Source organism: Pteronotus mesoamericanus, unplaced genomic scaffold (assembly GCF_021234165.1).
Source record: "Pteronotus mesoamericanus isolate MK-2021 breed Mesoamerican mustached bat unplaced genomic scaffold, CSHL_Meso_final scaffold_54, whole genome shotgun sequence".
Taxonomy (NCBI): domain Eukaryota; kingdom Metazoa; phylum Chordata; class Mammalia; order Chiroptera; family Mormoopidae; genus Pteronotus; species Pteronotus mesoamericanus.
The window spans coordinates 72,912,942-72,940,553 of NW_026555321.1; the positions used below are offsets into that span (position 1 = coordinate 72,912,942).

Consider the following 27,612-nt stretch of genomic DNA (forward strand, 5'->3'; position numbering starts at 1 on the left):
ATGAATTATAAGGATCTATTTGGACAGGGGATTGAAAAGAGGAAGTGTGACTTCAAGTGTCATCCCCGGCTCCGCCTTCTCTGGCTTCTTGGTAAGAGCTCAGGCTGGCTTCAGCCCCATGTGTCCTCAGTCACATCCAGGAAGGACAAATGTGAAACAGAATCATCTGTCGAACACATGTGCTGACCCTGGGCTCTCCTTGGACCACTCTCTTGACTAGTCTATAGAATGAAGATGGAATTAATCCTCACAAACCATCACTAGAGCTGGGAGTGAGGTTCATGTACCCTAAATGAACTGTTGTCACATAAAGGAGAGAGGGTGCTCCCTCTGGAAAGAAAATCAGGGGAACTGTTAGAAAAAGAAGGGAAGAATGAGAATTTTCAGGCAACCAATGCATTTGCTTAACCACCTCTGTATTCACCCCATGCTTACTTAACTGAGGGGGTGAAAGATACACACCTGGCCGCCTAAGCCTCTGTGGTGGTGCCCTTGACTGCTTGTTGTAGGTTGTAGAAAAATTGCTCAAGGTACGTTATGCACACTCGTCTTAAGCAAAAATCTTTGGAATCCTTCCTGCACTTTAGGCATTATTACATGAATAGGCATCAGCCTATCAAGGCAGGACCTTCCCAAAAGCTATGTGAGTTTTTCCTGGGGCTAAATCTGCACTTTCTAGGGAAAAAGTAAAGAGGCCAATGGTGGCCAGTCCTAGTCTTTATAAGTCATATTCAGTCTCCTCCCCTACCCACTCCAGAGTCTGTGTGTCAGACTTTCACTACCCACCACAGCATGTGCAATGACAGTCACATGTCTACTATCTCCATGAGACTGTGGTCTCTTTAGGGTAGGACTGCTTTTCACCCATCTTTGGCCCTCAGCCTGGAGAGGGCTGGGCTCGAGGCCCTGGAAAACTGGGGAGGTTACTGAGCTCTCTGAGCCTCCCCTTCAACCAAATGAGAAAATTAACATCTGCCTCATTGGATTATCTGTAATATCAGGTGATGAATGTGTTACCTCTTTCTAGTTTTCATTCATTCTAAAATGCTCATTTCTCATATTTTAACACCTCTGAAACTGTGATCCATTCTTGCAATGAACTGAATATTTGTGTGCCCCCCAAATTCATATGTGGAAACCTAATGCCCAAGGTGATGAGATTAGGAAGGGGAGCCTTTGGGACCTGCTTAGGTCATGAGGCTGGACTCCTCACGAATGAGGCGAGCGCTCTTATAAAAGAGACCCCAGAGCACTCCCCAGCTCTTTTGCCACATGAAGTTACAGCTAGAAGGCACTGTCTGTGAACCACAAGGCAGGCTTTCACCATGCACCCAATATGCCAGCACATTAATTTTGGACTTCCTGGCCTCCAAACATGTGAGGAAAAAGTTTCTGTTGTTTACAAACCACCCAATTTATGGTATTTTTTTTTAATAGCAGCCCACACAGACTAAGACAATCCTGTAAACTTTATACTCTATCTTAGTATTACATAAAATAGTGGTGAATCTTACAGTTAAATGTGTCTGAGAGTCAACAAAATATGACGTTATTAATATCCATGCAATATTCTGCCTCTAACAAATGCCCAGAAAACCTGCCTAGGAATCAACTACTCAGTTTGTCAACCTCAAGAGATTCCCTCTACATTCCTGACAATATCCTGGAAGTCTTTAGCCACTTTCTGTCCCTCTTATATTTTAAATGTATCCAAAGATTTTTGCAAATGATTTTTATTTTCCTTTCCTGTGCACTAGTTACAGTATTTCGTACAGTGCTGAATCTCACTTGTCCTTTACTTTTCATTACCATCTCACCACCACCGCCGAGCTTGAAGTGATGGGAAGAATTGCACTTGTTCTAGTCCAGTTTTGCCACTAATTAGCTACATGTCTAATCTCCGTCATATGCAAAATGGGGGTGCAAGGCTCAATGAGGTCATATATGAGGATGTCCTTTAAAATTACTGCCTTCTGGAATCTGAGGGACAGAAAAGCCTTCACTTCCCTCTGTAATTTGGCCAGTCTTGCACAGCTTCCAACAGTAATGCCAGAAGAAAAGGGTATCTTTTGAGGTGTGTTTGATGACTTCCTATATTCACCCATGCGATCACTGGGATGCGATCACTGGAAACATCTACAAAACATGGAAAACAGAGAGACAAATTGTTACATTTGACCGCACCCAGTTTCCAGAAAAAATGGGAACTCCCTTGTTTTACACACCAGCGCCCCCCTGACGTGGCCGCGTTCTGGCGGGAACTTCTTCCTTTGCAAGGGCCACTGCGGGGTGCCTTATTTTAAGGTTTTCAAGACAGTGCGAGCTTTGACGTGAAACTGTGAATTTCTCTCAGTGTGACTTTCCAGAGACAAGTTCCCTTCTATGTTTGACACAAAGTAGTGATCATTTATTTGTGGTTTTTGTCTTTTTCTTTTTAACTTTCTCCTTTCCCCTACTTTGTACACTGTTAACAATGAGCTTGTCTTTTCCTTGTCTTTAGGCTTAAGGTATAAAGTGGGAGTGGAGAGGACTTTAGCGCTCACTTTGTGCTCAGTTTACACACATCGCCCCATTTCTCTGGACATCTCACAGCAGTCTGAAAACGGTGAGTGTTCTGTGTTTGAAGTGAAGAAACTGAGGTAATTTGTCAGAGATCATAACATCAGAACTGAACCCAAGCTTCCTGAACATAGACCCCCAACCTTTTGGTTTTTGTTTTTGGGTTTTTGTTTTGTCTGGGGATAAGAGAAAAAGAAGTGAAAGTAATCTTTGAGCAACCATTCGACGTTGTATTTTCAATTCTCTTATATAGGAGATCATCTTCTTCCACTGTCTGTATGTCTTCCTTTCATGTTTTATTCTTGGAAATGAACTTGTCAGTGAATCATTTTCCTTTACACTTTTCCTGGAACAATTCCAGATTCTAATGGCATTACAGAATACATCTAGCCAAAGGCATTCCGTAAAGCAGACAGCCTTGGGGAAGAAGTGAGGGATAAATTACTTGAATGAGTTAGTACAAAGCTGCTATTAAAACATGCAATACAGGTAAAAGGCAGAGGGTATAATTTGCTGACAAAGCTATTTAGTAGCAACTACCAAGAACTAAAAATATATATAAAAAAAAGCATATATTATTTATTTAAATGGAAAAAAGTAAGAGAGACTTAAATAGGAAAATAAAAAAAAAACAATTTTCTACCCTGATCTTTATTTATGTAGATAATCACAAAGAAAGAATTTCTTCTTTGACATGGAAGTGTGTTTTTCTTAGATGATAGAAAAAAGTTACATTCTCATTGCTCAAACTTTGTGATTAGCGTTCCTAAGACACGATTCTTACAATGTATTAAATCTTTTTCATTTCATGACATTTTTTGCTTGTTTTTAATGTTTGATTATTGTATTGTTTTACTACTTTTGTAGTAATGTTTTTTCTACATTTTTACTTTTCTCTCTCAAGAGTAAAGAAAATTTTACTTTGAGAAATCTTTGTAAGAGAAAGGGAACAAACTTGTCTGCAGATGAATCAGATTTCTTAGATTTCATAGATACAGAAAACTTTATGGTTTCTCACAAAAACTATAATAGTTTAAATGATTTAAGAGCATAAATGGAAATGAAACTTCCAGGATAATTTTTAGTTAACAAAAAAAGGTGCAGAAAACATATTTGGAGAAAAAGATGGAAGAAAATGTGTATACAAAGTTAGACAAGCACTTTATTAAAGTATAAGTTATCTCTAAGACATTATTAAATAGAATTTCTTTGAGGAAGTCTACTTTAACAGAAAGCACAGCACCGTTCAGATTTTGTTTCTCCTTCTCGTCACATTTGTAAAAATTGTTCTTCTATTACAGTTGTCACAATTTTCCCCGCTTTGTCCTCCTCTGCTCAGCACCCGTCCCCCGCCCCGCCCATCCCCTCACTGTTGTCCATGTCCGTGGGTCATTCATACGTGCCCTTAGACTAGCCTCTTCCCCTTCTTTCCACCATTATCCCCCTCCTCCCTCCCCTCTCGCCGCTGTCAGTTTGTTCCATGTTTCCATGTCTCTGGTTCTATGTTGCTTATTAGTTTATTCTGTTTATTAACTGCTTCCTCAATGAAGCAAAGTGGCGTTTTCCTCGAGTAGAGAAATCCCATTATAAAGTGCTACGGAATGAAAGGATGCTTCTTCGGTCGTATCTCGATTTTGAGGGCCTCTGTGGCCGCAGGGACTGGGGTCCCAGAATAAATGCAGCAAGGGCATCCCTGGGCGAAGTCAGGGTGACCCGCGCGCACTGCGCTTCTGAGACCCCCTTGTGCACAGGGAGCGCTCTTGGCTGCCTCAACAGTGACAATGGCCACTTGGTAACGTGTCCCAGACGTTAGGAAGCCGAGTTTGGCCCCACGGTAGGTGGGATCCCAGAGCACCTGCTCCCCGCTCGCTCCCAGGCCGTCCCGGTGGGCTGGAGCTGGCGCCCGGAGCGCCGGTTGCGTGGCGCCCGGGGAGAGCGCGCCCCACCTGGGCCGGGGAGGCCGCAGCACCCGCCCCGCGGGAGGGGCGGTGCGGGGGGCGGGGGCCGCGGGCGGGGCAGGGCCCGGTGGGGCTGCGCGTGGCCGGCCGCGCCGGCTGCTCGGGGGCCGCCGCTCTCCGAGGAGGTCAGCCCTTGTTCCGAAGGTCTGTGCTTCGCCGGCGCCGCAGAATGCTGGCCACGAGGACCCTGTGGCTGGCGCTGTGCGCGCTGGCGCGGCTGTGGCCCGGGGCTCTGGCCGGCTGCGTCGAGGCGGGGCGCTGCTGCCCGGGCCGGGACCCCGCCTGCTTCGCCCGCGGCTGGAGGCTGGACAGGGTCTACGGGACATGCTTCTGCGACCAAGCCTGCCGCCTCACCGGGGACTGCTGCTTCGACTACGACAGGGCATGCCCAGGTGGGTGGCAGGGCCGAGGGTGGGGCGCCGGCCACTCGCCCGCAGCCTAGGGGCACACGGTCCCGCACCGAGAACCGCAGCCCACACCCCACTTCGTTCCGGTGGGTCCAGTCCCTCTATTTCGACCCGCCCCATCCCTTCCCCATCCACGTACGCCCAGCTCCTTTCATCCTCGGGTCTTCCAGACCCTTCCATTCAGGTACGCCCAACTCCACAGCCCCTTGCATCCGAGTACACCAAGCTCCATCTGTCCAGGGTCGTCCAGCCCCTTCATCTGTGTGCACCCCAGGCGCTTTACCCTAGGTGCTCCCAGCCCCATGTACTAGACATATTGATTGCTCCAAAGCACCCCTCCCACCAGAGCCTGTATGGAAGGTGCTGGAGCCTCTGTTCTTGAAGGGTATGGGGTCACACCTCTGCTGGATGAACTCTTCCTCTCAGGAACTCGTTTGACAGGGCCATCTCCCGCCTGGAGAAATGGCTCTGGCAAGTCCCGGGGCACGCCCCTGGGCCGGGTTCCACCACTTTCCTTCTGGCTTTAATCCTCCGGCATCTTAGGGGTAGGTGGAGGTGAAGAGGGAAGGAACGCGTAGTGATCCCACTCAGAGTCCAGGGCTTGCTCTGGGAGGGGACTTTCTCCTGCAGAACAAGTTCTTGGAGAACAGTTGGCCTCGCCTCCGGACTCCGGACATGCAGCGTACATAGCCCTTTCTCATAGGAAGGAGCCCATCTGCTCTCTGAATTCGGTTTTATCTAGACAGCTTGATTTTTATTTCAGGGTTCCTATTATGTTTTATTCTTGCTGATTTTCATTTAGGATCGGTCTTTTTCATTTTTACATTTCCCACAGTATCCGATAGGGGCTCAATAAATGTTAATTTAATTAAACTAAAAGGTAAAGGAAGAAATGGTGAGGCTAGTCCTAAAAAATAAGGTGTTCCTGATAGAAGTCAGCTCTGGCAATGGAAGTAGCCCTGCTCCCTGTTAATCATGTCCCCCCGGTTTGACCTCAAGGATCCTGGGTTTGTGGGGTCCTCAGCATCTTCCTGGGAGTGTACCCTGCAGGGCTGTCATCTCCCGGGGAGCCGGCGCCTGGTGGAGAGCAGCGCCCCTTCTGCCCCTTTCTGCAGGAAAAGGCCACTCACTGGCCCATGCCCGGTGGTCTGCTGTTGAAGAAAGAACACAGTCGAAAAACATTAAGATTTTTTTTTTTATCCTAGTTGAAAGCTAATGATTTACCTACTATATTGATCTTCTTTTTGATAAGCTGCTTTCCCTTTCCTGTTCCAAAGTCAGGGTATTTTACTACCAATATAAGGTGGCGTCAGTTATTTAGGACATGCAGTGCCCTGTGCCAGCTGTCCCCTTCTCGGTCGCCCCATCCTACCCCAGCCTGTTTTCCTCAGTTACCTGGATCTCCAAGGGAAGCCTGCCCACTGGGGCAGCGTCTCTCACTCAGCCCTCTCCCATGAGGGGTTTGCCTGCATTCCAAAGGTAAATACAGAATTCTTGCAGCTCTGATCACCTGCCCTGGGAAGCACAGGGACACAGAGATGATGAAGGCACAGTCTCTGCCCCCTAGAAGTTCATAGTCGAGCAGGGAAACATACATGCAAGACTGTGTGCAACACGCTTAGTGCCAAAATAAGGACCTGGAGGGTAGAGAAGAAAACCTGAGAAGACCGGAGGAATTCAGAAAGGCTTCCCAAAGGCAGGGAACTGCAAGCTCAGTTCTGCAGAATGAGCAGGGAGTCTCTAAATGGGGAAGGAATTCTAGGAGGATTCCAGCAGTTACCTGAGGGCGTCAGCTTTTCGTGACCAGTTCCTCACTAGGTCAGCTCCTGAGGCCACCCTGGCAAATTGGACAGACCTGGTGAATACAGTTAGATATGGAGATGCAGGCGCAGAGAGGGATGGGGAAAGGTGAAGCCAGTGTCCTGAGGAGAACTGGCTTTCTAATGAGGACTAACACCACTGTGAGCAGTTGCAGAATCCTCAAAATCTTTATTTGGTCTAAAATAAATCCCTGATTTTTAGCCCAGGAAGTAAAAATGTTTTTAAAAAAGACTTCATTTTGGAGTGGAGATTTACTGAGTAGGGACTAGCAGGTGACCTTGCTGTCTCTGGAACGACTCAGAAATCCAGCCTAGCAGAAGACTTGGGACAGAAAAGTCTCCTTGTTAGTCAATTCTCTGCACCTGGAGCTTTTGGAGGGCAGGGAAGAAGAAAATAGAAAGAGTTGGAAGTTGGCCACTTGGCGAGACTGAGCCTGCTGACCCCTCAGAGCAGTGAGGGCATCAGGGGACCCTGGACGGGCGTCACAGCTGAGCTAGAGTCTGGGGTTCCAAGAAGGTGGAGTTGGCCCATATAAGCATTTCCCTGCTGCAGCCACTGAGACTGCTGGGGGCTCTGCCCTTACAAAGTTACCGTGAAGAGACAGTGGAGTGAGAGCTGAACCCAGGCTGCCTGATTTCAGGATGCCAGCAGCCACTTCTGTGCGTGCCAATGCGTGGCTATTATTTATTCCTACGTAAATTGAGGCTCAGCAGGACAGAGCACCCAGCTACCCTATAGACAGAGAACCATTCTGCCTCTTAGAATCTCTTCTTCTTACTCAGTGCTATGTTACCTACTGATGCTCTCAGAAGCCTTTATGACGGAAGTGACATTAAATGTGAACAGAAAATGGAACTGTTGAAGAATTTACCATGCCTTACTTTTATTCCTTCTGACTTTTTCATCCTAATAAACACATTTTGGGGGTGTGTGGCTAAAAGATGAAATACTGGAATATCTTTTTCTAGATAGAATTTTTTAAAAAACTCATTAAATATAAAAATATTATTGAACTGTAGAATTACTAAGCTGCCAAAAAAAATCTGTTCCGAAGCCAATTATCTCAAAAATTCTCGTAATGATAATGGCATGAGTTTTAATACCAACTATGCACATCTCCCCACCAAAAAAAAAAAAAAAAAAAAAAAAAAGATAGGAAATTCTCCTTTGGACTGATCAAGGATAGGGAGAAGGGCACAGAGAGAGAAGGGAGACAGATACACATTACCTACCCTGGACAAACTTTTGGGAAGGCTGGCTTATCAGGCTCAGAACACGTCAGTTTCTAATTCATCAGCTGGGTTCCTGATCATAGAAACAGTGGATTGCATTAGATCTTGGGTGAGCAATTTAAGGAAAGAGGAATAATTAACCCATGTGGAGAGAAAAACAATTGAGTAGCCTGTATGGATCAATCTCTTCTGCATTTATAGGGAATGAGAAAAACCAACTGGCCAAACCCGTCATTGTATCTGGAGGAAGATGGGGCACCGTGCTTGAAAACATGGGCTTTGTAACTCAGCCAAAGGAAGGATGTCACAGTCTAATAATTTAGAAAGGTGAGGCTTTACTGGAGCCAGAGGGGCCGAGAGACAATGTGTGGCTTCCCCTGCCTTTGTCTCTGCAGAAAACACTAGCAGGGCCTGGCCCCAGTCAGTATTTAGCTGGCAGGACTTGGCCGCAGCCCTGGGAGTGCAGTCAAGGAGCGTAAGGTTGTCAAGGCTCACCCAGCATTAACTCTGTGTCAGGCCCTCTCGCAGGCACCTCACAGCTCCGAACTGACTCAGGTACCTCACAGCTCCGAACTGACTCAGGTCTCATACCCGCTGAGGTTACAGGCCTACCTCCGAGAGATCGCGGGTTCCGTTCCAGACCACTGCAATAAAGCGAGTATCTCAATGAAGCAAGTCATAATCTTTTTTTTTTTTTTTTTCTGGTGAAGGGTCTTGCCTTCACTTTTTTTTTTTTTTTAATGCAACATCTGCAAAATACAATGAAGTGAAATTCAGTAAGATAAGGTATACCTGTATTCCTCGTTTTATGGACAAGGTATTCAGAGAAACAGGAGGTTAGAGTTTAGGCAATTTGTCCAAAGCCACACCACTAATAAGTAAAGAGGATTTGAACCCAGGAACTCTGGGTCTAGAGCTGAAACATTAAAACATTATGTTATTGGCGCCTCAGAGAAATGAGGCCTTATGAGAAGCTGTGTATATACTTTGCAGGGTAGGCCCCAGGTAAATCCCGGAGCGGGGAGTGAGCCTCCTGTCTCCATCCACCCTGCATTCCTCCAGAGCAAAATGTGTGCCCTGTTCCTTCACGGAATCCCTGATGACTATCACGATGCCTTGATAACATTTGTCAAAACACATGAGCCCTCGTTCCACCTAGGGAACACTACCTGTGGTTTCAGAGGGCATTGCCAGCTGGGCCGTATCCACATGCCCTTTTAAAAATAGCATTTTTCTTCCTTGACTACAAAATATATGTTGCAGAAACTTCCGAAAATATAGAAATGCACAAAAGAATAAAACAACTCCCCCAGACACTTACTATGGTGCAGGAAAAGCACCATTATCTTCTAAGTTTGCATCTCCTTTTTTCTGGGCTGACCTGGTAATAAAATTTCATTTTTCAGGTGAGGCAGCCCATTTCATCGTCTTGCTAGCATTTCATGCACTTGTCCAGTTAATGTCTCAAAAGGAACAAAAACCTTTCAGGGGCCAGATAACATGGCTTTTGCAACAGGAAAACAATGCTTGATCATTTTACTGGAGCTTTTTTCAGGGGGTAAATAGTCACTTGAGCAAGGTAGTCTCACTTGACCTTCAGAGAAGTTTTGACAAAGTTTCACAAAAAACGATATACATATGGAGAGAGAATAAGGCAGATAACATATATTTAAAATTGTGTCACCATGGGATGGGGGGGTGTGTGTGTGTATGTGTGTGCGTGTATTCGTGCATAAAGGGGCTTTCTTTTTCTTCCATAAAATGTCAGGGAAAAAAGCCACATATAAATGGCACTGCTGTGAGCAAAGTTTTAAAAGAATATTTCCTTAAGAATGAGTGAACTCAACAATGTAAGGGAGAAGGCACTTGATCGTGGGTGGCCTTTAACTTTGAGGTGGCAGAGAGCCAAGCAGGCAGGGCCAGATTACAGAGGTGAATGCCTGAGTGTCTGTGTGATTAACCAAGGAGACACAGCCGCATGAGTGTAAGAGCAAGGCCTTCCACTGAGAAGAAGTAATTCAAATTATATTTACGAAAGGAAGGACTCTGGCTGCCAGCTTAGTTTGTTGCTGTGTGTGTGTGTGTGTGTGTGTGTGTGTGTGTGTGTGTGTGTGTGTGTGTGTTTGGCATCATCAAGAAAAGCATTAGAGGAAAATATTTTTTAAATGATCATTTGGTACCTAAAGACTGAAAACAGTGTGTCTCGTTTTGGCTGCCACAACTCGCTGAGGCTTGAATGGACCTAGCAAAAGTCCAGTGGTAATTGTGAGAGTGAAAGTGTTGATAGAAAGATGGGTCCAAAAACTGGAGCCGTCAACCTGAAAACCTGTGCTGCAGGGAAGGGTAGCTGCTAAAACAGCATTAAGTCCCTGAGTGGCACAGATAAGATAGGCACAGATATTTTTTGCACGATATTCTGAAATTCTTGAGGGAGGGAAATTTGGCTCAGATAAAAGGAAAAACCACTTCACACCACAGATAATAAAATTAAAGAAGCTTGTTATGTACCAGATGTGGTACTAGCAGGAGATACTGATGGATTAGAAGGGATTTGAGGACATGGGTCTGCCAGGAGAAGCTGGAGTCTTTCTAATCTGGAGGCACAGGAGGCAGGCTCCCTCCAGTGACCCCCACTGAGGCCTCCATTGCCCTCCATTGAGGCCGCCGTTGCCAGGAGAGCGCAGCCAGCTCTGGGCCAGGTTAAGAATCCCATGTTTTGGGCTCTGGGAGGTACTTTTGTCCTTCCCACTCAGGGATCTCTATCAGTGCTCTGGCTTCTAACTAATTATATGAACAACACAGAATCTATTTCATTGTACAACATTATTTAGGACGAATGAGGAACTTGCCCGATGCCATGACATTCATTCATTCATTCAGCAAGTATTTTTTGAGTAACTATCAAGTGCCAAGCTCTAGGCATGAAGTGAAAAACTCAACGAAAATAAACAACAAAAAATAAATATGTAATTATGAATCACGGAGATGCTAGAAAACAAGGAACACTGAGCTCTGAGAGGAAATAATTTTGAGGGGTGTGTGTAGTGGGGGTTGGGAGCTGACTTAGCTAGGCTGACCTGAGAAGGACTCCCTGAAGAGGAAATAATTCATCTGGGGCCTAAAGGATGAGCCGAACCCAGCCATGCCCAGTGTGGGAGGAACATTCTCAGCAGAGCGAACATACAACAGAGGTCCCAGAGTGTGAAAGAGTTTGGTGTCTTCCAGGGGTCAAGGGGCCGGTGGCTGGAGCTTGGCACAGAGGCAGTGGGGGTAGGGGACTGCAGGTGGGAGTGGAGGGGCAGGTACAGATTGGTCACACATGGCAAAGAGTTTCAATGCAATGGCAAGCCACTTAAAAAAAAGGCCACTTAAAAATTTTTTTAAAAAAGATCAGTGGCAAATCTTTTAAGATCATTGTGCATGACTATGACTGGATACCCTGTTAGGACATGTAAAAATGTACCTTGCTCTTGTGCACAGATCCATTACTGAAATATATCTTACTTTTCTGTTCTTGGCCTTTCTTCCTGTGGATATGGTAGAGACATCTGATGATAATCAGAAAGCTCTTGAGAAGGGGGTCTAGCTGGTGCATCAGGAAGGACTTCATAATTCCTTACACTCTGGATATTTCCACTATCTCATTTCCCAGTAAACTGAGGGCCATTGGTGCCCACTGGGCCTAAAGCAGGATCCTGGGTGTGTACTTCATTTCTCTGGCCTCTCTTCTGTGTCTACTTTGCCATCTCTGCTCTGCATTCCCTTATGGTGCTTCTTGGGATCACCTCCTAAATAAATGATTTGTATTCAAATCCATGTCTCAGAATCTGCTTCTGGGGAACTTCAACCTGAATATTACATTGAGTTTTAAAAAAGAAGAAAAAAAGGGCTTGCCAAGCTTCCTGGCACAATTAACTCTAGGCTTCCATCCTCTAAAATAATGTCGTCATTTCAAGACATCAGGAAGCTGTAACAAACTTGGAGTCCAAGGTAATCACCCTGTGTAATCATTAAGTAACAGTCTATTGGGTCCCAGTAATAGCAAATGAAATATGAAGATTGAGAAAATCAGTTTTGAAGAAAAGAATATTTTGATATGCTGTATGTAGATGTAAATTAGATATGCTTAGTGGGATGGGGACAAGAACCTGGAATAGTTCAAAGGGGAATTTGTGTCCTGCAGCGTAATATATGACTCATGGTAATAAGTCTGTCCAAAGTTTCCGTACTTACCTTGACCTTCGTGACCAAAGATTGCTTGTGATGTTGATGACTTCCAGTCCGAATCATCAAAAGTTCACAAATTAACCAAGAATAGATTTTTGTGTGTGTGTATAGATAAGAATAAATTCTTCAGATTAACCTTCCAACTCAAAATATTTTGTGGAACAGCTTTTGTGAGCACTATAATCCTACGGAAACTTTTTTCCTTTTGTGTTAGTTACCATGCAGCCATCAAGATGTTGTTCAGGGCCTCAGAGTGTTTGGATTCTCTATGAGGTTGTTAAAGTCATTGATCGGAGAAACGGGACATAGCATTTTGCTAAGGACAAACTTTAGTCAAATAGGAACAACAGCTGATTCAATTATTCTGTGATTTGAGGATTTTCACCATGAGTCAAACTGAATACAATAAGTAAACAGTCGACATGAGACAAGAAATGTTAAAGAAATACTAGGAGACTAAATTCAGCTGTACAGCTCTCCCCGCTGCCATCTTTTACTGCGTGGGTAAAGTGTAACTGAAGGCCATATTACACCATTTGGTCATGTCAAAATGTTAATCTTTAAAACAAGTATATTTTTTAAAAAATGTGTTAGTGAGAGTTGTTCAAGTCCAAACATGAGGGCAAGATTAGGTATGTTACAAGATGATGAGATTTGGGTAGGAAGAGAGTTATTGAAAGAATTAAGGATGGAAGAAGTCCTTTTCACCCAGCTCCTAGCTTGGCAGCCTCTTTAAATGCCTTGTGGTTCTATGGGCCAATTTAATCATGGGATCCTGAACATGAAAAGGGCAGAGTCAACAAGAGATGAGAGGAGCAGGAAATGACCCATTAGTGAATTTCCAAAGGATGTATACCTCGCAGATTTTGGGAACAAACTCTAATGTGGCTCATTCTTGCTTATTTAGGTAGTTAACACGTGATACCTCTGCGTTTTTAGATGATTAATAAAAACATATTTTAAAACACTTTGAAGTTTTTGAATTACTGACAGGTGGTTATATTGGGTGTGACTTTTTTTTGGTCTACTAACCTTCGTTTTTTTCCTGATTGTTGTTCAATTACAGTTGAACAACAATGGGGAATAGTTGTCCCCATTTCCCCCCTGCCTTACCCACCCCCAGGTGTGACCCTTTTTACTTCAAGGGTAGCTATGTGTTTGTTGCTATGTGCTTCCCAGAGCCATGAACCCTAAACTAGAGTGTTCTGAGGAGCAAAGTGAGTTTTCAAGTACAAGCTGTTGGAAGTCCAAACTAGGATTTCAAAGAAGTTAGGGTGCTTTCTTGGTGAAGGCTTTGCAAACTTGCAAATATCAGGGCAATAGGGAAAGTGGGTCACATTTTGTGGGAAAGAGTTTTGGCATCTAGTTTAGAGGTACGTACATCTTCTATCTTGTCTATTTCTTATATTTAATTTCCAGTCCTGAAATGATTCAATTAAAAAATTCATTACAGTCCTTTTATAGACTCATCAGGACTTTAAATGGGAAAGCTAAGTGTGTGCCCACGTTGACCTCACAGTCATGGCCAGGGAGTTAATGCTCCGGCCAGACTCTTGCCCTGACTCAGCCCCTTTGTGGTGACCACGATGCTCTTCACCTCGGTGCCCGTGTTGCTCGTCGCTACACTCCAGCTCTCATCACTTGTGAGCCGATGAACCAGGAGGGTGAGAGTGAGCATCCAGCAGCAGCTTAAGGTCAGGGGTCCCTTGGTGCAGGCCTAAGCCTGAGTCTTGTAGGGACACAGCTGCTGCAATTCTCTGGGTAAGTAATTGCTGATGGGATTATTGGTGGGTGAGGTATGATTTCTTTTTTATACTTTTGTTTTTTCCTTTACATTTACTACAATGAATATACATTATTGTTACAATAAAATATGTTCTGGCCAGGGGAGGATAAAGTTAAAATCAAGGAAAAACCAAAGATCTAAACTAAGCCTGGGGAGTATGAGGAAGTACCCTAAAGGCATGGTCTCTTTATTCAGGTGTGTCCCTGGCTCAGACCCATCTCCCTGACCCCTCTGAGCCTCCGCCTGCCTCTGAGAGGTACCTCTCCTCCGTCAGCCATCAGGGCTGTGGAGCCAGTGTCAGAGGGGACCCCGCTGAGATCGCGCCCCTGCTGATGCAATTCACACGGGCTGGACGCCACTGCTACGTGGGAGGGAGCAACCCGGCAGGCGGCTGGCTGGGGTTCCTGGGTGACTGTCTCCTGGTGCTCTTTTTCAGCTCGCCCGTGCATCGTGGGGGAGTGGAGCCCCTGGAGCGGCTGTGCGGACCAGTGCAAGCCCATGGCCCGCGTGCGGAGGCGCCAGGTGCAGCAGGAGCCCCAGAACGGCGGGGCGCCCTGCCCGGCCCTGGAGGAGAGAGCTGGCTGCCTGGACTACTCGACGCTGCAGGGCCAGGACTGCGGGCACGCTTTCGGTAAAGGCGGAGTTCGCGCGGTGCCGCTGCCTTTGTGGTCTTCGATGACTTTCCTGAGCTTGGTCCCCTAAAGGGTCAGGTGCTGCAGGGAAAGTTCCACGCTGCAGCCAGTGGGGTGGGCCGGTCTGCAGAGAGTAGATATGAAGCTCAGGAAATGCTTGATAAAGCAATCTCCGGTCAGCTCCATAAATGTCCCCCAGCCCCATCCCTGCTATTTCCTTCTTGTGTTTATAAGCCAGGGGTGGCCCCTTCTCGTGCATAGACTCAGTGGTTTTTGAGCAAACTCCATCAAGCTGGTGACAGTGGACAGGGGGTAAGGTGATGATGATATTTCACACGGCAGAAGGAGTGTCTGGTAAGGATAGCTCTACTTCACCTTTCGCTGTAATTTCTGTTTAATCACCAACACTGACATACTTGTGAAAATAGTAGAAACATTACATATTTCTAAATGATGATAAATAATGGTAGAATTATTCTCTTTAAACACCTGCCTCTCCTTTCATGCCACCTAGATTGGGGCTGATGTGATCAGATCTGTGACTTGAAAACATCGTTCTGGTTGTTGGGTGGCCAGTGGAGGTGCCAGGAGTCGGCATCTTAGTGAGTCAGGAGCCACGTGAAGCTCTCAAAATAAGCAGAAAGGCCAGTACCAGTGTTTTGATCTGGATAGAACCCGATAGACTAAAGCACTGATTCTCAGGAGAGCCGAGATCATATGTTTTTCATAGGAACTTGGAAAATTTCATGTCAGCACGACCCTCATTAAACCATTGTGTTCCTTTTTCCATGCCACAGGCTGCATGCCAGGCGCTTGGGGGGCCAGGGTTACAATGGTGAACAGAGCTGACAGGGAGCCCACTGTTATGTCTAGATAGATCACCGTCTAGTGCAAGGCAGAGATGCTCATCCGATCACCCTGGGAAATTAATCTCAGAAAATGGCAGCTGCAGTTTCGTCCAGCTGGTCCCAACCACAGGAGAAGTGTGGCCCTAGGAGTGTGTGTTAGCTGACTGGGGAGGAGGGGAGCTCCAGAGGTGGGAAGGGAGGGACTTCCCTTAGGACTGGGGACGAGGCTGAGAGACCAGTATGGTGAGCCGGACAGTCAGGGAAACAGGGTTTGCGGAGTTTGAGGCCGATCTAGGAAAAATATGTGATCACGAGAGGCGGGGTTTTGTGATAGCGACGTCCACATGCTGTGGCGTGGGGACCACTACCCAGAAGGGAAGGAGAGGTGCTGGCATGCCAGGACTTCTGTGTCTAGTTGATGCCGGCTGAGTAGCACAGCCAGGAGTCTTGGGTCACAGAGCTGTGAAGGGCAAGGGCTTTAACAGCTTGGGGTGTTAGAACCACAAGGCAATAGCTTATCAATGGCTAGCAGATGCTGGGTGTAGTTTCACAGGGTATGCAAAGCAGGCTGGGTCTAAATGGCTAAAAGTCTGCTTGTTTGGCTATTTTTAAAACAATTGGGTATAGAAAAATTCGAGTTTGATGCCAGCAGGCTTTGGAACGATCAGGTTTCATCCTGCTTAGAGGAAGTAAACAGCCTTTGGCCACTATTGGCTCATTTGTAGAACACAGAGAACAGAGTACCAGGTGAGAGGTGAGAGCAGAGCCTGCCCCTTCCAATGTAGGGCCTGGGGTCTCCTCGTCCAGGATTCTGGTCTTTATAGGAAAAGCCCTCAAAGGCCACTGGGTTGTCTTCTGCAGGGGCTCACATGATCAGATCTTGATTTGAAAAGGTCATCCTGGTGGTGGTGAAAGGAAGGGCCAGGTGGCGCTTCCCATGGACACAGGCCTCACTGTAGGCTCACAGGGAAATACCTCAGTGCTCACAGAATCGCCAGTAAGACAAAATAGCATTCCACTCATTACTCCACAGAAACGCTACAGAAAAGGCCCAGAAGTCAGTCATGGTCAGACATGACTGACTTTTTGTGATGACTCTTAAAATCTATAGTCTATCTATCAGGAAAAGCAGCTCGCTCTGTTCATTTGCTACCAAATTTGACTGCCAGAAGGTAGTCCTTCAGCACATTCAGTGCTGTACCTGGCAGGCACAGACACTTCCCAGCCCTAGAGGGCCTTCTAACAGGACCATGCAGGTCACAGGGAAGGGGACAGGAGGGTCACTGCAGAGAGTGCTATGAAACATGGGTCAAGGGCACCAGGCAGCAATGGGTCCACACCCTGCTCCCTGGGGTTCTCTTCTGTGTCTGGAGATGACCACCCCTCTGTCCTCTGACTAGGCAAAGCCCATAGCCCTTCCTGCTTCCAATGTCCCCACATTTCCAAATTACCCCTCTCACTCACCTCTTCCATCAAATGCTGCAATAGGATTTTAAGAAGCAGGAGTCTTCTTAGGTGACTCCCCAGAAGACTTTAGTGACTGATATAACCGCAAAGGGAGATATCTGTATTTAATGGCCTCCTTTCCCAAGAAGGTCAAGTAAAATTTCTCAGCTTGGGAAGAGAGGAGAACTCTTTACTTGGGGCAAGGCCATTCATAGCCCTGGCTTTTCCCCCTGACATTCACTTTCCAGTTGGGATGTAAACGATGACTCTTGTCACAAGCTGATCAGGGAGAACAGAACACTTTGAATATTCCACTTTAGGTGGTTCCTAAAGTGTGGTCCCAGACCAGCAGCCTTGGCCTCACCTGGGAACTTGTTGGAAATGCAGGTTCCTGAGCCCCACCCAGACCCACAGTCACTGGAGCTGGGCCCAGCTCTCTGCATTGTAACACAGCCTCCAGGGGATTGTGCCGCTCAGCAAAGCATCCTGTGGAATACACATTGGTAAACAACGGACTGCTGGGGCAGGGGGAAGAGGGAAATGAGAGATGGTAACGAGAAAATCCAAGAGGGCGGATTCTCCAGGCCTCCCAGGCCCGGTTTACCCCAGCTCCTGTGCCTTCATTTATGTGTTTTCTTAGATCCTTGGAGCACCTATGGCATCCCAGCACTGTGCTGGGTTTTGGGTAGTGCAAACTTGAATGACAAATATATCACCCTCACTTAGAACTCGAGGTGCTGGGTGAGCGTCATGATGGCGTGAAAGTGGGTGAGTGAGCACTGGGGAGGGGAAACCATCTCCACCTGGGGCTCTACCTGCTGCGTGGCCACCTGTGTAGCCATTCTTACCTATTCTTTCTGACCTTCTGTTCACAGAGCAGGAGCCTTTGTTCCATGGCGCATTAGCCTTCACATTTGCATGGCAAAGAGCTTTTGTAGGCAATATGGATTCAGTCGTCAGGGCAATCCTGTAAGAGAGTATTTGAGTTTTCTGTGGATGCAGAAACAAATTACCACAAACTTAGTGACTTACGATAACACGAATTTATTATCCTACAGTTCTGTGGGATAATAGTCCAATACAGGTCTCACTGGGCTAGACCCAAGTGAGGCAACTGTGCATCTTTCTGAAACCTCTTAGTGGGGAATCTGTTTCCTCACCTTTTCATGGTGGAAAGGGGGCCACTGTCATTAGGGATAGAAAGCTTAGCGGAACTGTAGTTATGTGGAAAACAAAACTTGTAAGTGATGAACTTGGATATTTAGCTGAGGAGATTTCCAAGCAGAATGTTGAAGGTGTGGTTTGGTTTCTTCTTGCTATGAGATAGATGGAGGGAAGAACTATTCATCCCAGTGGAACAGGACCTAATGAACTGGGAAATTCTCAGCCTCACAAAATGGCAAAGAACAATGAAATGAAGAGATTTACGCTCGGAAAGTATGTTCTAGAGAAAAACACCAGGGTGTGGTTGCATCACTTTTTGTCAATACCTCAGAAACTTACAGATAAAAATTACAAACTTAGTGAGTTAAGCAACAGAAATGCATTATCTAACATTTCTGAAGCCAGAAGTCAGACCCGGTCTCACTGGGCTAAGCAAGGTGTCGACAGGGCTGCATTCTCTGCCTTTTCCATCGTCCAGGGGCCCATCCACATTCCTTTTCTCACGGCCCCTCTTCCGTCTCTACAGCAACACTGCATCTCTCTATGCCTTTCCTCCACTGTCACGTCTTTCTAGGGCCCTCTTCTGACTCTTACTCTGGGGCCCACGTGCATAATCCAGGATAATCTTCCTATTTTAAGATCAACTGAGTAGCACCTCAGTTTCTGTTTGCCATGTAACATACATGGTCACAGGTGCTGGGCGTTAGGACATGGACATCTTTGGGGGGCTGTTATGCTGCCTTCATGGAGGTAGAACAGCCTCATTATCCTTGGTTTGCAGACAAGGACGTCAGAGCTCAGAGAGGTGAAAGCATTGCTGAAGGACAAGCAGAACTCAAACCTGGATCTCATGGCTCTAAATCTTGTGGGTCCCCCCACCTCTGCCTCAGATTTGGTAATGTTTTGCTGTTAACTGTTATAGTTAGAGCTAAAATTGTAACTACAGATTCTGGTAACACTAAGTAGAAACATAAAGGCCCTGCTAGGCTAGTGAATGAAACAGGATCACAGAAATCCTCTTATTAATGATCAAGTAGCTATTGCACTTTTTCTTTTTCATTTAATGCCTATTTTTACTATTTTTTATCAAAAAACAAACCCCAAAAGCCATGTGACTGTAACTGTTGCACATCCTGACAGTTTTTTATAAGCATTTTCCTCCTGCAAAGAGATGAATGTGCATTAGCAACTGTATGCTTGTGGGCTCTTTCATTGGTCAAATTTTCTTTCCATTCTGTTGTACTTCAGAGCAGGAGTTCTAAGCCTGCTGTTGTGACACCCCACTGTGTCAAGAGGACTTTATGAAATTCTCAAAGCAAATTTAATTTACTTTCATGTTCAAAGTAAGTATGTGTGGTGCCACCTTTTGGGAGTGGAAGTTGTTGTAAAACCCAACAATGGTTGGTTGATGGGGTGCCAAGGAAGTTGGCGAACAGCCTGTTAACAAAGAACCTATTACGTTTGAACGTTGTTGCCAGGAGGGGGAAGGAGGGACCCTAGCATTTACTGAGTCTTTGTTCTGGGCACCCAGCTACGGGTTTCCACACATAAGCAGAAGTGGGGCTGGAGGCAAAAATAGTTTTCTAAATTACTTACCATTCTTCCAATAATGACAATGACATTTGTAGGGGAGGCTATGGCACTGGTTCTGAGATATGCCGGCATTCTGGCTCCTGGTCTATTTTCCTGAGGACTCAAGGGAAGGGGAGGAGCCCTATCAGTCGGGCGAGGGGACAGGACACGCAGGGCACAGGCTCTAGGGTTACCGGGCTGTTTTTTTCATGGGCCATAACCACAGAGGCTTGACACTGACCATGGGTAGTAGGTCTCACAAAAACAGGAGCTACCTTCTGTGCTGGACCCTTGCTCAGTCATTTACTATTTATTTTCCCTTTAACTTCTGTGAGACCCAGCTTTTTGATGAGGAAGCCTCATCAGAACACCTCTTTACAAAGCTTTTGTGAAGCTCGGTAACACAAAAGGTGGAAGTTCTTCCTGAATGGGCAAGCTACAGAGGTGCCGTCCCATGACAGGCATTAATCTGTGCCTAGTGCCTACTGCACTGTTGGGCCATAATCCCCACTCCACCCGAGCCCACGTGTCCCACTTTTAGACAGTGATTTTATATCAGAACTTATAGGCATATACTTGCCCTCTCCTTTCTAACCTCATTTTTTGCTGAGCTATGCATTAGTGGTTATGCCTATGAACTTTTGTGATAATATATGCAATACAAATGAGGAGATCAAGTAAATGTTTTGCATAAAGAAACACATCCTGAAAATGTCATAGTTTGCCTTGTATAATGCTACACATTCTTTACTTATTGAATAAACACATAAATTCATCAGAACAGAAATGGAAACAATAATGGGAAAACTAAACTCCTTTTGCTCTCTGTGTTTCTGATAAATAGATCTAAGAGAAACAGAGAGGGATCCTGACTTACATGCATTCATTTGTCCTCTGGATTGTCTGTGGATTTTGAAGTTCAAAAGCTATGGTCACATTTAGAAAGTGTGACGTATTCTCTTTGGCAAACAATTTAACATGTCAGGGCAGCAAGAAAGAACTGCACAGCTGGGGTGCTAGGGCTTCTGCAAGGTGTAGGAATTTTTTTACTGGAGAGATTAGGCACCAAACCATAGGAGACAAGAATAATACCTGCAAATTTTAGGGGGCAAATGGCTGCCAGGTATTAAGTCACTCTTGTCCTACATTCCCTAGTAATCTACAAGCGCCTCCTCATTAAGAAAATCTAAAACAGAATTAGGGCTGCCATCTTGTGGCAGTAAGAAGCCAGGTAAAATGAACATGTAGGCTTGAAGCATCAGTTTTGTACCTGGTACCGTTCCACTATTGTGTTCCTGTTGATGATGACTTTGGCATCCAAGAGCCAGCATCAGCTGGTTCTGTCTTTCCTGGGTTGGTCCCATTTCTGAAATGAAAGGCAGGAAGGATTTTGTTCAGCCATTTAGCTGCAAGGCTCAGTACAAGAACAGAAGACCATGGGGAATCAGGATCCGTGAACCTTGATGGCAATTTGGGACTTCATTCATTTGCTCATTGGTCCACTGTACACACTTATTAAGTGTATCAATGTGTAAGGGCTACAGTAATGATGAAGGCAAAACCTGTCTTCCTTGAGTTGACAGTACAGTGGAATCAAAAGGTTATCTGTATGTGCTACATAGAATGACAGGTGCCTCCTGGACTTAGAGATGAAATAGGAAGGAGACATGCAAACAAAATAAAATTACAGAAGGAACAGAGGTGGGAAGAAAGAATTCTTGGTTCCTTTTCTATTCTCCCACCCAGAGCATCAGAGCTGGGGCAGGGTAGGGGGTGGAGAAGGAAGAGGAGAGGACAATTTAGACCTTTCCTCCCTCAGGTGGGCACAGGGAGGACTGCTGGCTGACACCGGGTAGCCACACCCTGGCTATACGTTTGGCAGCAAAGCTTCCAGACTGCGTTTACCAGTAGATGTGGGAAGCACTTTCACTTCCTTTTTGCTTTTTCTCCCCCACCCCTTTCTTATTTTCTCTGTCTCTGGTCATCATTTTTCCTCCTTCCATTCCCTTTTTACTCTCTTTTGCCTTCTTTCTCTCTTCTTTCCTCCTTCTATCTCTCCCTTTAATTTTTTACTTTATTTTTCCCTTTTCTTCTCTATTCCTCTATCTTTCATTTTTAAAAATAGTCTCTCCCTTTCGTCTCCCTTACATCACTTTTTTCCTTGGTTTACCAACACCCCTCATTTCCTATTTCCTCTGGGCTGTTCCTCTTGGCCCTCCCTTTTCGGAGCTGTTATTCCTGCAGACAAGACCGCTTCTCCAGGCCTGCAGTTCCCTCCCCACTCATCTGTGTGCACAAATATCAATCACTGGGTTCTGGGGACACTGGAAATCCCTCTTCATTTCCTGATGGCGTACCACAGACCTTTGGCTTGAGAAACGGAGCACTTTTGACAGGTTTGAAACCAAGTTTGGCAAACATCACTCTGAGTATTTGAGGCTACATGTGTTCAACATCATTTTGTTTTTTAGTCCCTGCCTTTATAACTACCTCTGCATTCAACAAGGAGAGAACAAGACAAGCTGTCTCCCCGCAGTGGTCTACAGACACAGAGGACACTGGGTAATTTGATTTTTTTTAAAACTTATGCTTTTTCACTTGACCACAGAGGCCAACGTGGTGTGATGGGTTTTCCTCTGTTATTTCTTCATTGCCTTTGGGAATAAACAAGGAACTCCACCATGGAGTTGGGGCAGTACTCGTCCCTTCCTTGTTTTTGTTGGGTTTTAAAGATTTATCCATCTCTGAGGTCTAATCTCCAAGAAGAAACATGCTATATAAAAATCAGTTGATATTACTGTCAGTCACACTATGGAGGCTGCTCTTACAGTCTTTATGGGACCATGGACTCCAGTGCCATCTCTGTTTGGTGAATTTGAAAGTGGCCCCCACCTGAGCTCTGAAGATTTCTATCAAGACTCATGGCATAGGCTGGAAGAAACCTCTGTGCTCACTAGAAGTCCACTCTTTGCTGTGAGAGTAGGGACACCAGGCAGCTGCATGTTCAAATACCCACACTGCCACTTAGCAGCTACCTCAGCTTCTTTGTCTTGAAAAATGAGAATACTAATACCAACCACATGGGTTCTTGTGAGAATTTAATTAGAAGGAAATACTGAAGAGATAGATGTCTGAGCTAAGCTGTCTGAAGTTGACCGAAGCTGCACCATAGAATTTTCTACCTCATTACTTTAAGTTAATTCATAAATGATACTATGTTAGAGATCTTCACTGAAGCAGATGTTCGAGGCACTGTCCTTCTAACTATTAGTGCTCATAATTCTATGGATGAAAAACCAGCCCATTTTAGCATAGTTAGAACCTAAAATGTATCATTTAGGTTTTTCTTTTATGGTGTTTTATTTCCCTGAAGAATTAAAAAATTGTGTTGCTTTTGAGAACAAGACTCTGAAATATTCACCCATGTGTGGGGCCCTCAGTTTAGTAACATATAGTGTTAGAGTTTTCCACAGCTCAGTCAGAGGTGACAGTAGCCTGTTACAGAAAAACACGTCTCAGCTTCCCATTTCCTTACATCACAATACAACTGTGATGTTTGACTTCAAGTCAAAACTCCTGTCATTACCCCAGATCACATAGGTGAGCTGGGCGGGGAGTGTAGGGAAGGCCCTGGGAGCGTCTGTGGGACCGGTGCTGACCTGGGAGTCAAGGACGAGCCCTCCTGCGACTTACCTGTTCTCAGACTCAAGCAAGTTCTTGTTCAATTCATATAATTCATTAAAATGTCAGCAAAGCAATCAAGGAGTATTTTCCAACTGAAATGTGTTTTTATATACACAATTTAGTGGTCAACCTAGACAGGGTACAGGATATCTGAATTTCTGCAGATCAGTGTTGACCAGATAATTCAGTCATGGATTGAAAAAGACCTTTGAGTTTCACTGCCGTTGTCACCTGGCCACCATCATAGTTCAGCGAATGAGCACTGTCATCACAAGGTGTTCTGTGACCAAAGTGTGACCTGTGCAGATGGCCTTGGGGATGACAGGCTTCCTAAGACTTTGTGTAGTTGGAGGTCACTTTTAATTACAGCAAATTAAATTGATCCTTTTTTTGTTGTAGATACTGTATGGAGTTCAAGACTGAGTCATTGACTCATCACTGTGCCCTGGAAAACCGCCCCCTGACACGATGGATGCAGTACCTACGAGAGGGATACACTGTGTGTGTTGATTGTCAACCTCCAGCTATGAACTCCGTGAGCCTCCGTTGTTCCGGAGATGGCCTGGACTCTGATGGGTAAGTGAGAGAAGTGGGTTGAAGGATTTTTCTTTCTTTCTTTTTTAAGATTTTATTTATGTATATTTTTTAGAGCGAGGGGAAGGGAGGGAGAAAGAGAGGAAGAGAAACATTGATGTGTGAGAGACACATCAACTGGTTGCCTCTCACACGCCCCCAACCAAGGACCTAGCCTGTGACCCAGGCATGTGCCCCTGGCCAGGAATCGAACCAACAGCCTTTTGGTTCACAGGCTGGTATTCAATCCATTGAGCCACACTAGCCAGGGTCAATACTTTTCTTGTTACCCATTTGGAGAGATCTGTCCTCTGCATGTCCCAAATAGCTGACCGGTAGAGAATGTATGAGGGAATGAGTTGGAGAACCAAAGAGTGGGTGAGGAGACCCTTCCTCCTTGCCACTCCAAGCCCAAGGCCCAGTTCACACTGTGGGATTTAGAGGCTCTTTATCATAAATGAAGGATGAGAGGGTCAATCTAAATATTGGAGTTTAGGTTCAGCTCCTAAGCGACCACCAAAGACCTGACCCCAAAGCCATGTTCCAAAGACCGTTTGATTTAGAATCTCGTGGGATGGTGATTTAAAATATGCAGATTTCTGCCCTGGCAGGGGAGTGTATGAAAGGCAACCTATCGATGTTTCTCTTACATTGATGTTTGTTTCTCTTTCTGTCTCCCAATATCTCCAAAATCAATAAACGTAACTTTGGGTCAGTATTGAAATAAAGTAAAAATAAAATAAAATAAAATAAAGTATAAAATAAGCAGATATCTGAGCCCCACCTGAATCTGAATTTTTCGGGGGTAGATTTTTTAATCTCTCAGGTCAGGGGTCAGCAGATATTTTCTGTACAAGGCCAGATGATAGATATCTTTGGCTTTGCAGACCACACGGTGTCCTGTCACAAGCACTCAACTCTGCATCAAAAGCAGCCAGACACACTATGTAAACTGCTGAGCTGGGCTTTGTTCTAAAAACACTGTATTAGTGGACACTAAATTTGAATTTCATATAATTTTCATGTATCATGAAATATTCTTTTGATTTTCATTCGACTTTTAAAATGTCTACAGGAAAGCAGGGTGTGGGTTGGATTTGACTCACGGGTTGCAGATTGCTGACCCCCGCCTAGAAGACTCATTCCCACAGCAGGTTCAGAACCACTGCTCAGTGGAGTCATAAGATAATGATTGAGATCATTAAGATAAGGTAATGATTGGTAGGCTCAGCTTTGTGAGGTCTCAAATCTACAGAAATCTATAGACCCTTGAAAACCAAAAGAATTGACCCTTGAAAACATTTTATTATCTCAAAAAATTATGCAAGTCCTGTACTCATTTATCAGTTAAATCTGATAACACTGTAACTAAGGGAAGGGTAGACTTCTGGGCATGGATTATGGTTTTAAGAATGTCAGATGGAATCGGTAAAAATACAGATTAGAAAGTAAAATATGGACCTTTCCAGTTACTCGTTATTCCCATAGTATGTGTTAATGCTTAATAACTTGAATTTTCATTTATTAGTCACTTGTGCCTAACAGTCTCTGTACTGAGTACACCATATGAACAGTAAAATGGGTAAGGAATTCATATGAAATAGAAACTTAATATTTACACTTATTATTTTTCTGAATACCTCATCCATATTTTGACTTGAAATCAATTTATAATTTAATTTGTATCCATAAAGTAACTTAAACCCTGGCTGAGGTTCCAGTGACTTTAAAAATAATTTCAATAATCTGGCTTTGCTCTTTCCACCTCTGCCATTTTTTTTCATCATGGAATCAAAGAGTTGGAAAGGATTACAAGAAATTATTTGGTTCAGACCACTCTAATTTAAGTATACATGAAACAGGATGCCATTTTTCTTTATGTAGCACTTCATATATTTAGGTCAAGTGACAGAAATGAATACCGTGAACTTAGACTACTCTCTCAACACAGGGTGTCCTCAAATAGGGGTAAGTAGTAACTTGTTTTGCTAGAACCCAAAGAAGGCGAACTTGGTTTGTGATCATTTTTTAAAATTTCAACTTACAATGTACTTCAAAACTCCATGTATGATGATTATCTTTTTTTAAAAAACCTTCAATGTATAATTTTGTAAATTAGAATTTCCTTCAGTTCACTTTTAGTGTAGTAACATTTTCAAAATATTGTTTCAGAAATCAGACTCTCCATTGGCAAGCAGTTGGCAATCCTCGATGTCAAGGAACTTGGAAAAAAGTTCGGCGAGTAGACCAGTGTTCGTGTCCAGCTGTGCACAGTTTTATATTTATATAGAATGCAAGGTAAATATTTCAAAATCTGCGTGTAAACATGATAAATATTATCAAGTCACGTTCAACACTTCATAAACCTTTAAAAATTGTGTGGCCAGATTTTTGAACAGATGTCATTGCTACCCTCTGAAGTGGAGAAAGAAAATTTAGGGGCCAGTTCTCAGTAAACACACCTTTATTTTTATTTTTATTTATACTGAGTTGAGGACCACCTTAAAGTCTCCTGTGGTTTTATGTCCTTGACCTTCCACATAGAGGCCCTTCATTCTATAGGTGGCCCATGCGCCACAAAATACATGTCTCTTTGCACTAAAATTACTGTAACATGGTCCATTTATTGGTGAATAAGTTGTCATTTAAGGATATGCATGCTTTGAATCTTGCATTTTTCTCCTTTTCTGTAATCTTCAAATCTTCTTGCTTTAAAAATGTATACATATATATGTACACTCTCACACATACATTTCTCATTTATTATTCCACAAATTCTGAAATGATTAATTTCAAGCAAATTTTCACAAATAATTTTCCACAGAACAAATGATTTAAGATTTAGTAAGCATTTTGTAATATAGAAAACAAGCTATGCTAAAAATACATTTTTGAAAAGAAATATTCTTCAGTTAATTGAAAAGATCAAGTATTCATTCTAGATCAATATGAGTGTCTTTAAATATTATACTTTTCATAATGAGAAATTCTGGCACCAGTGAATGAAAAAATTGCCTTAATTATGAAAATTCTACCATCATTAGTGTCTAAAATTATTTCCAAGGCTAAAGCCTGAAACTGACTAAAATAATCTTTCAGAGTCAGTATCAAGTTGAAGCCAACATACTACGATACTTGTTTTCTACGGCATTCATTTTATGTTTTGAGTAGGAGGCAGAGGAATAGATTATTGAAGGCTGGGATTTTATTACAAATACTCTGACCTCACACACATACACACAGAGTTATTAGTCTTATTTTATGGTTGGAAAATCAATGAACCAGGAACCAAGTGGCCTGTTTAAGCATCTGGGACATCATTCTGCACATCAACCCCAGAGCCACATCTCGCTTCTCATCCCAAACTCGGCTTTGATGAAAAGCTGAACTGTGCCAAAGACTGCTGTGAAAGCTAAGCCCTTTTCATTTTTGAAACAAATCTTAAAATTCATGATGTTTTCTTTGGAGAATTGAATCTCGAGATTTAAACTACCTGAGATTCCTTCAGTTTCATTTGTATAAAATATTATTCACTAACAAATGATTTACTAAAATACATATTTCTTGATACTTATGTAATGACAGAATGACAATAGTAAGCTTAATAGAGATGGAAAAATGCCCAATATTTAATGCTGAGAGTAGCAATATTCCTGACTAAATATTCATTTAACTGTCAGAGTTGTTTTTGTGGTAAGTTAAA

At 44.2% G+C, this 27,612-nt stretch overlaps 1 protein-coding gene across 1 annotated transcript; it reads left to right on the plus strand.

Annotated features, from left to right (window-relative positions):
• Positions 1 to 27,612, plus strand: SBSPON (somatomedin B and thrombospondin type 1 domain containing). Its single transcript, XM_054595290.1, is given in 8 exon segments — positions 1 to 91; positions 2,501 to 2,605; positions 4,436 to 4,909; positions 14,427 to 14,621; positions 22,124 to 22,214; positions 23,736 to 23,912; positions 26,082 to 26,094; positions 26,096 to 27,612. Coding segments are annotated over 8 exon segments (1,206 nt in total). The 3' UTR covers positions 26,156 to 27,612.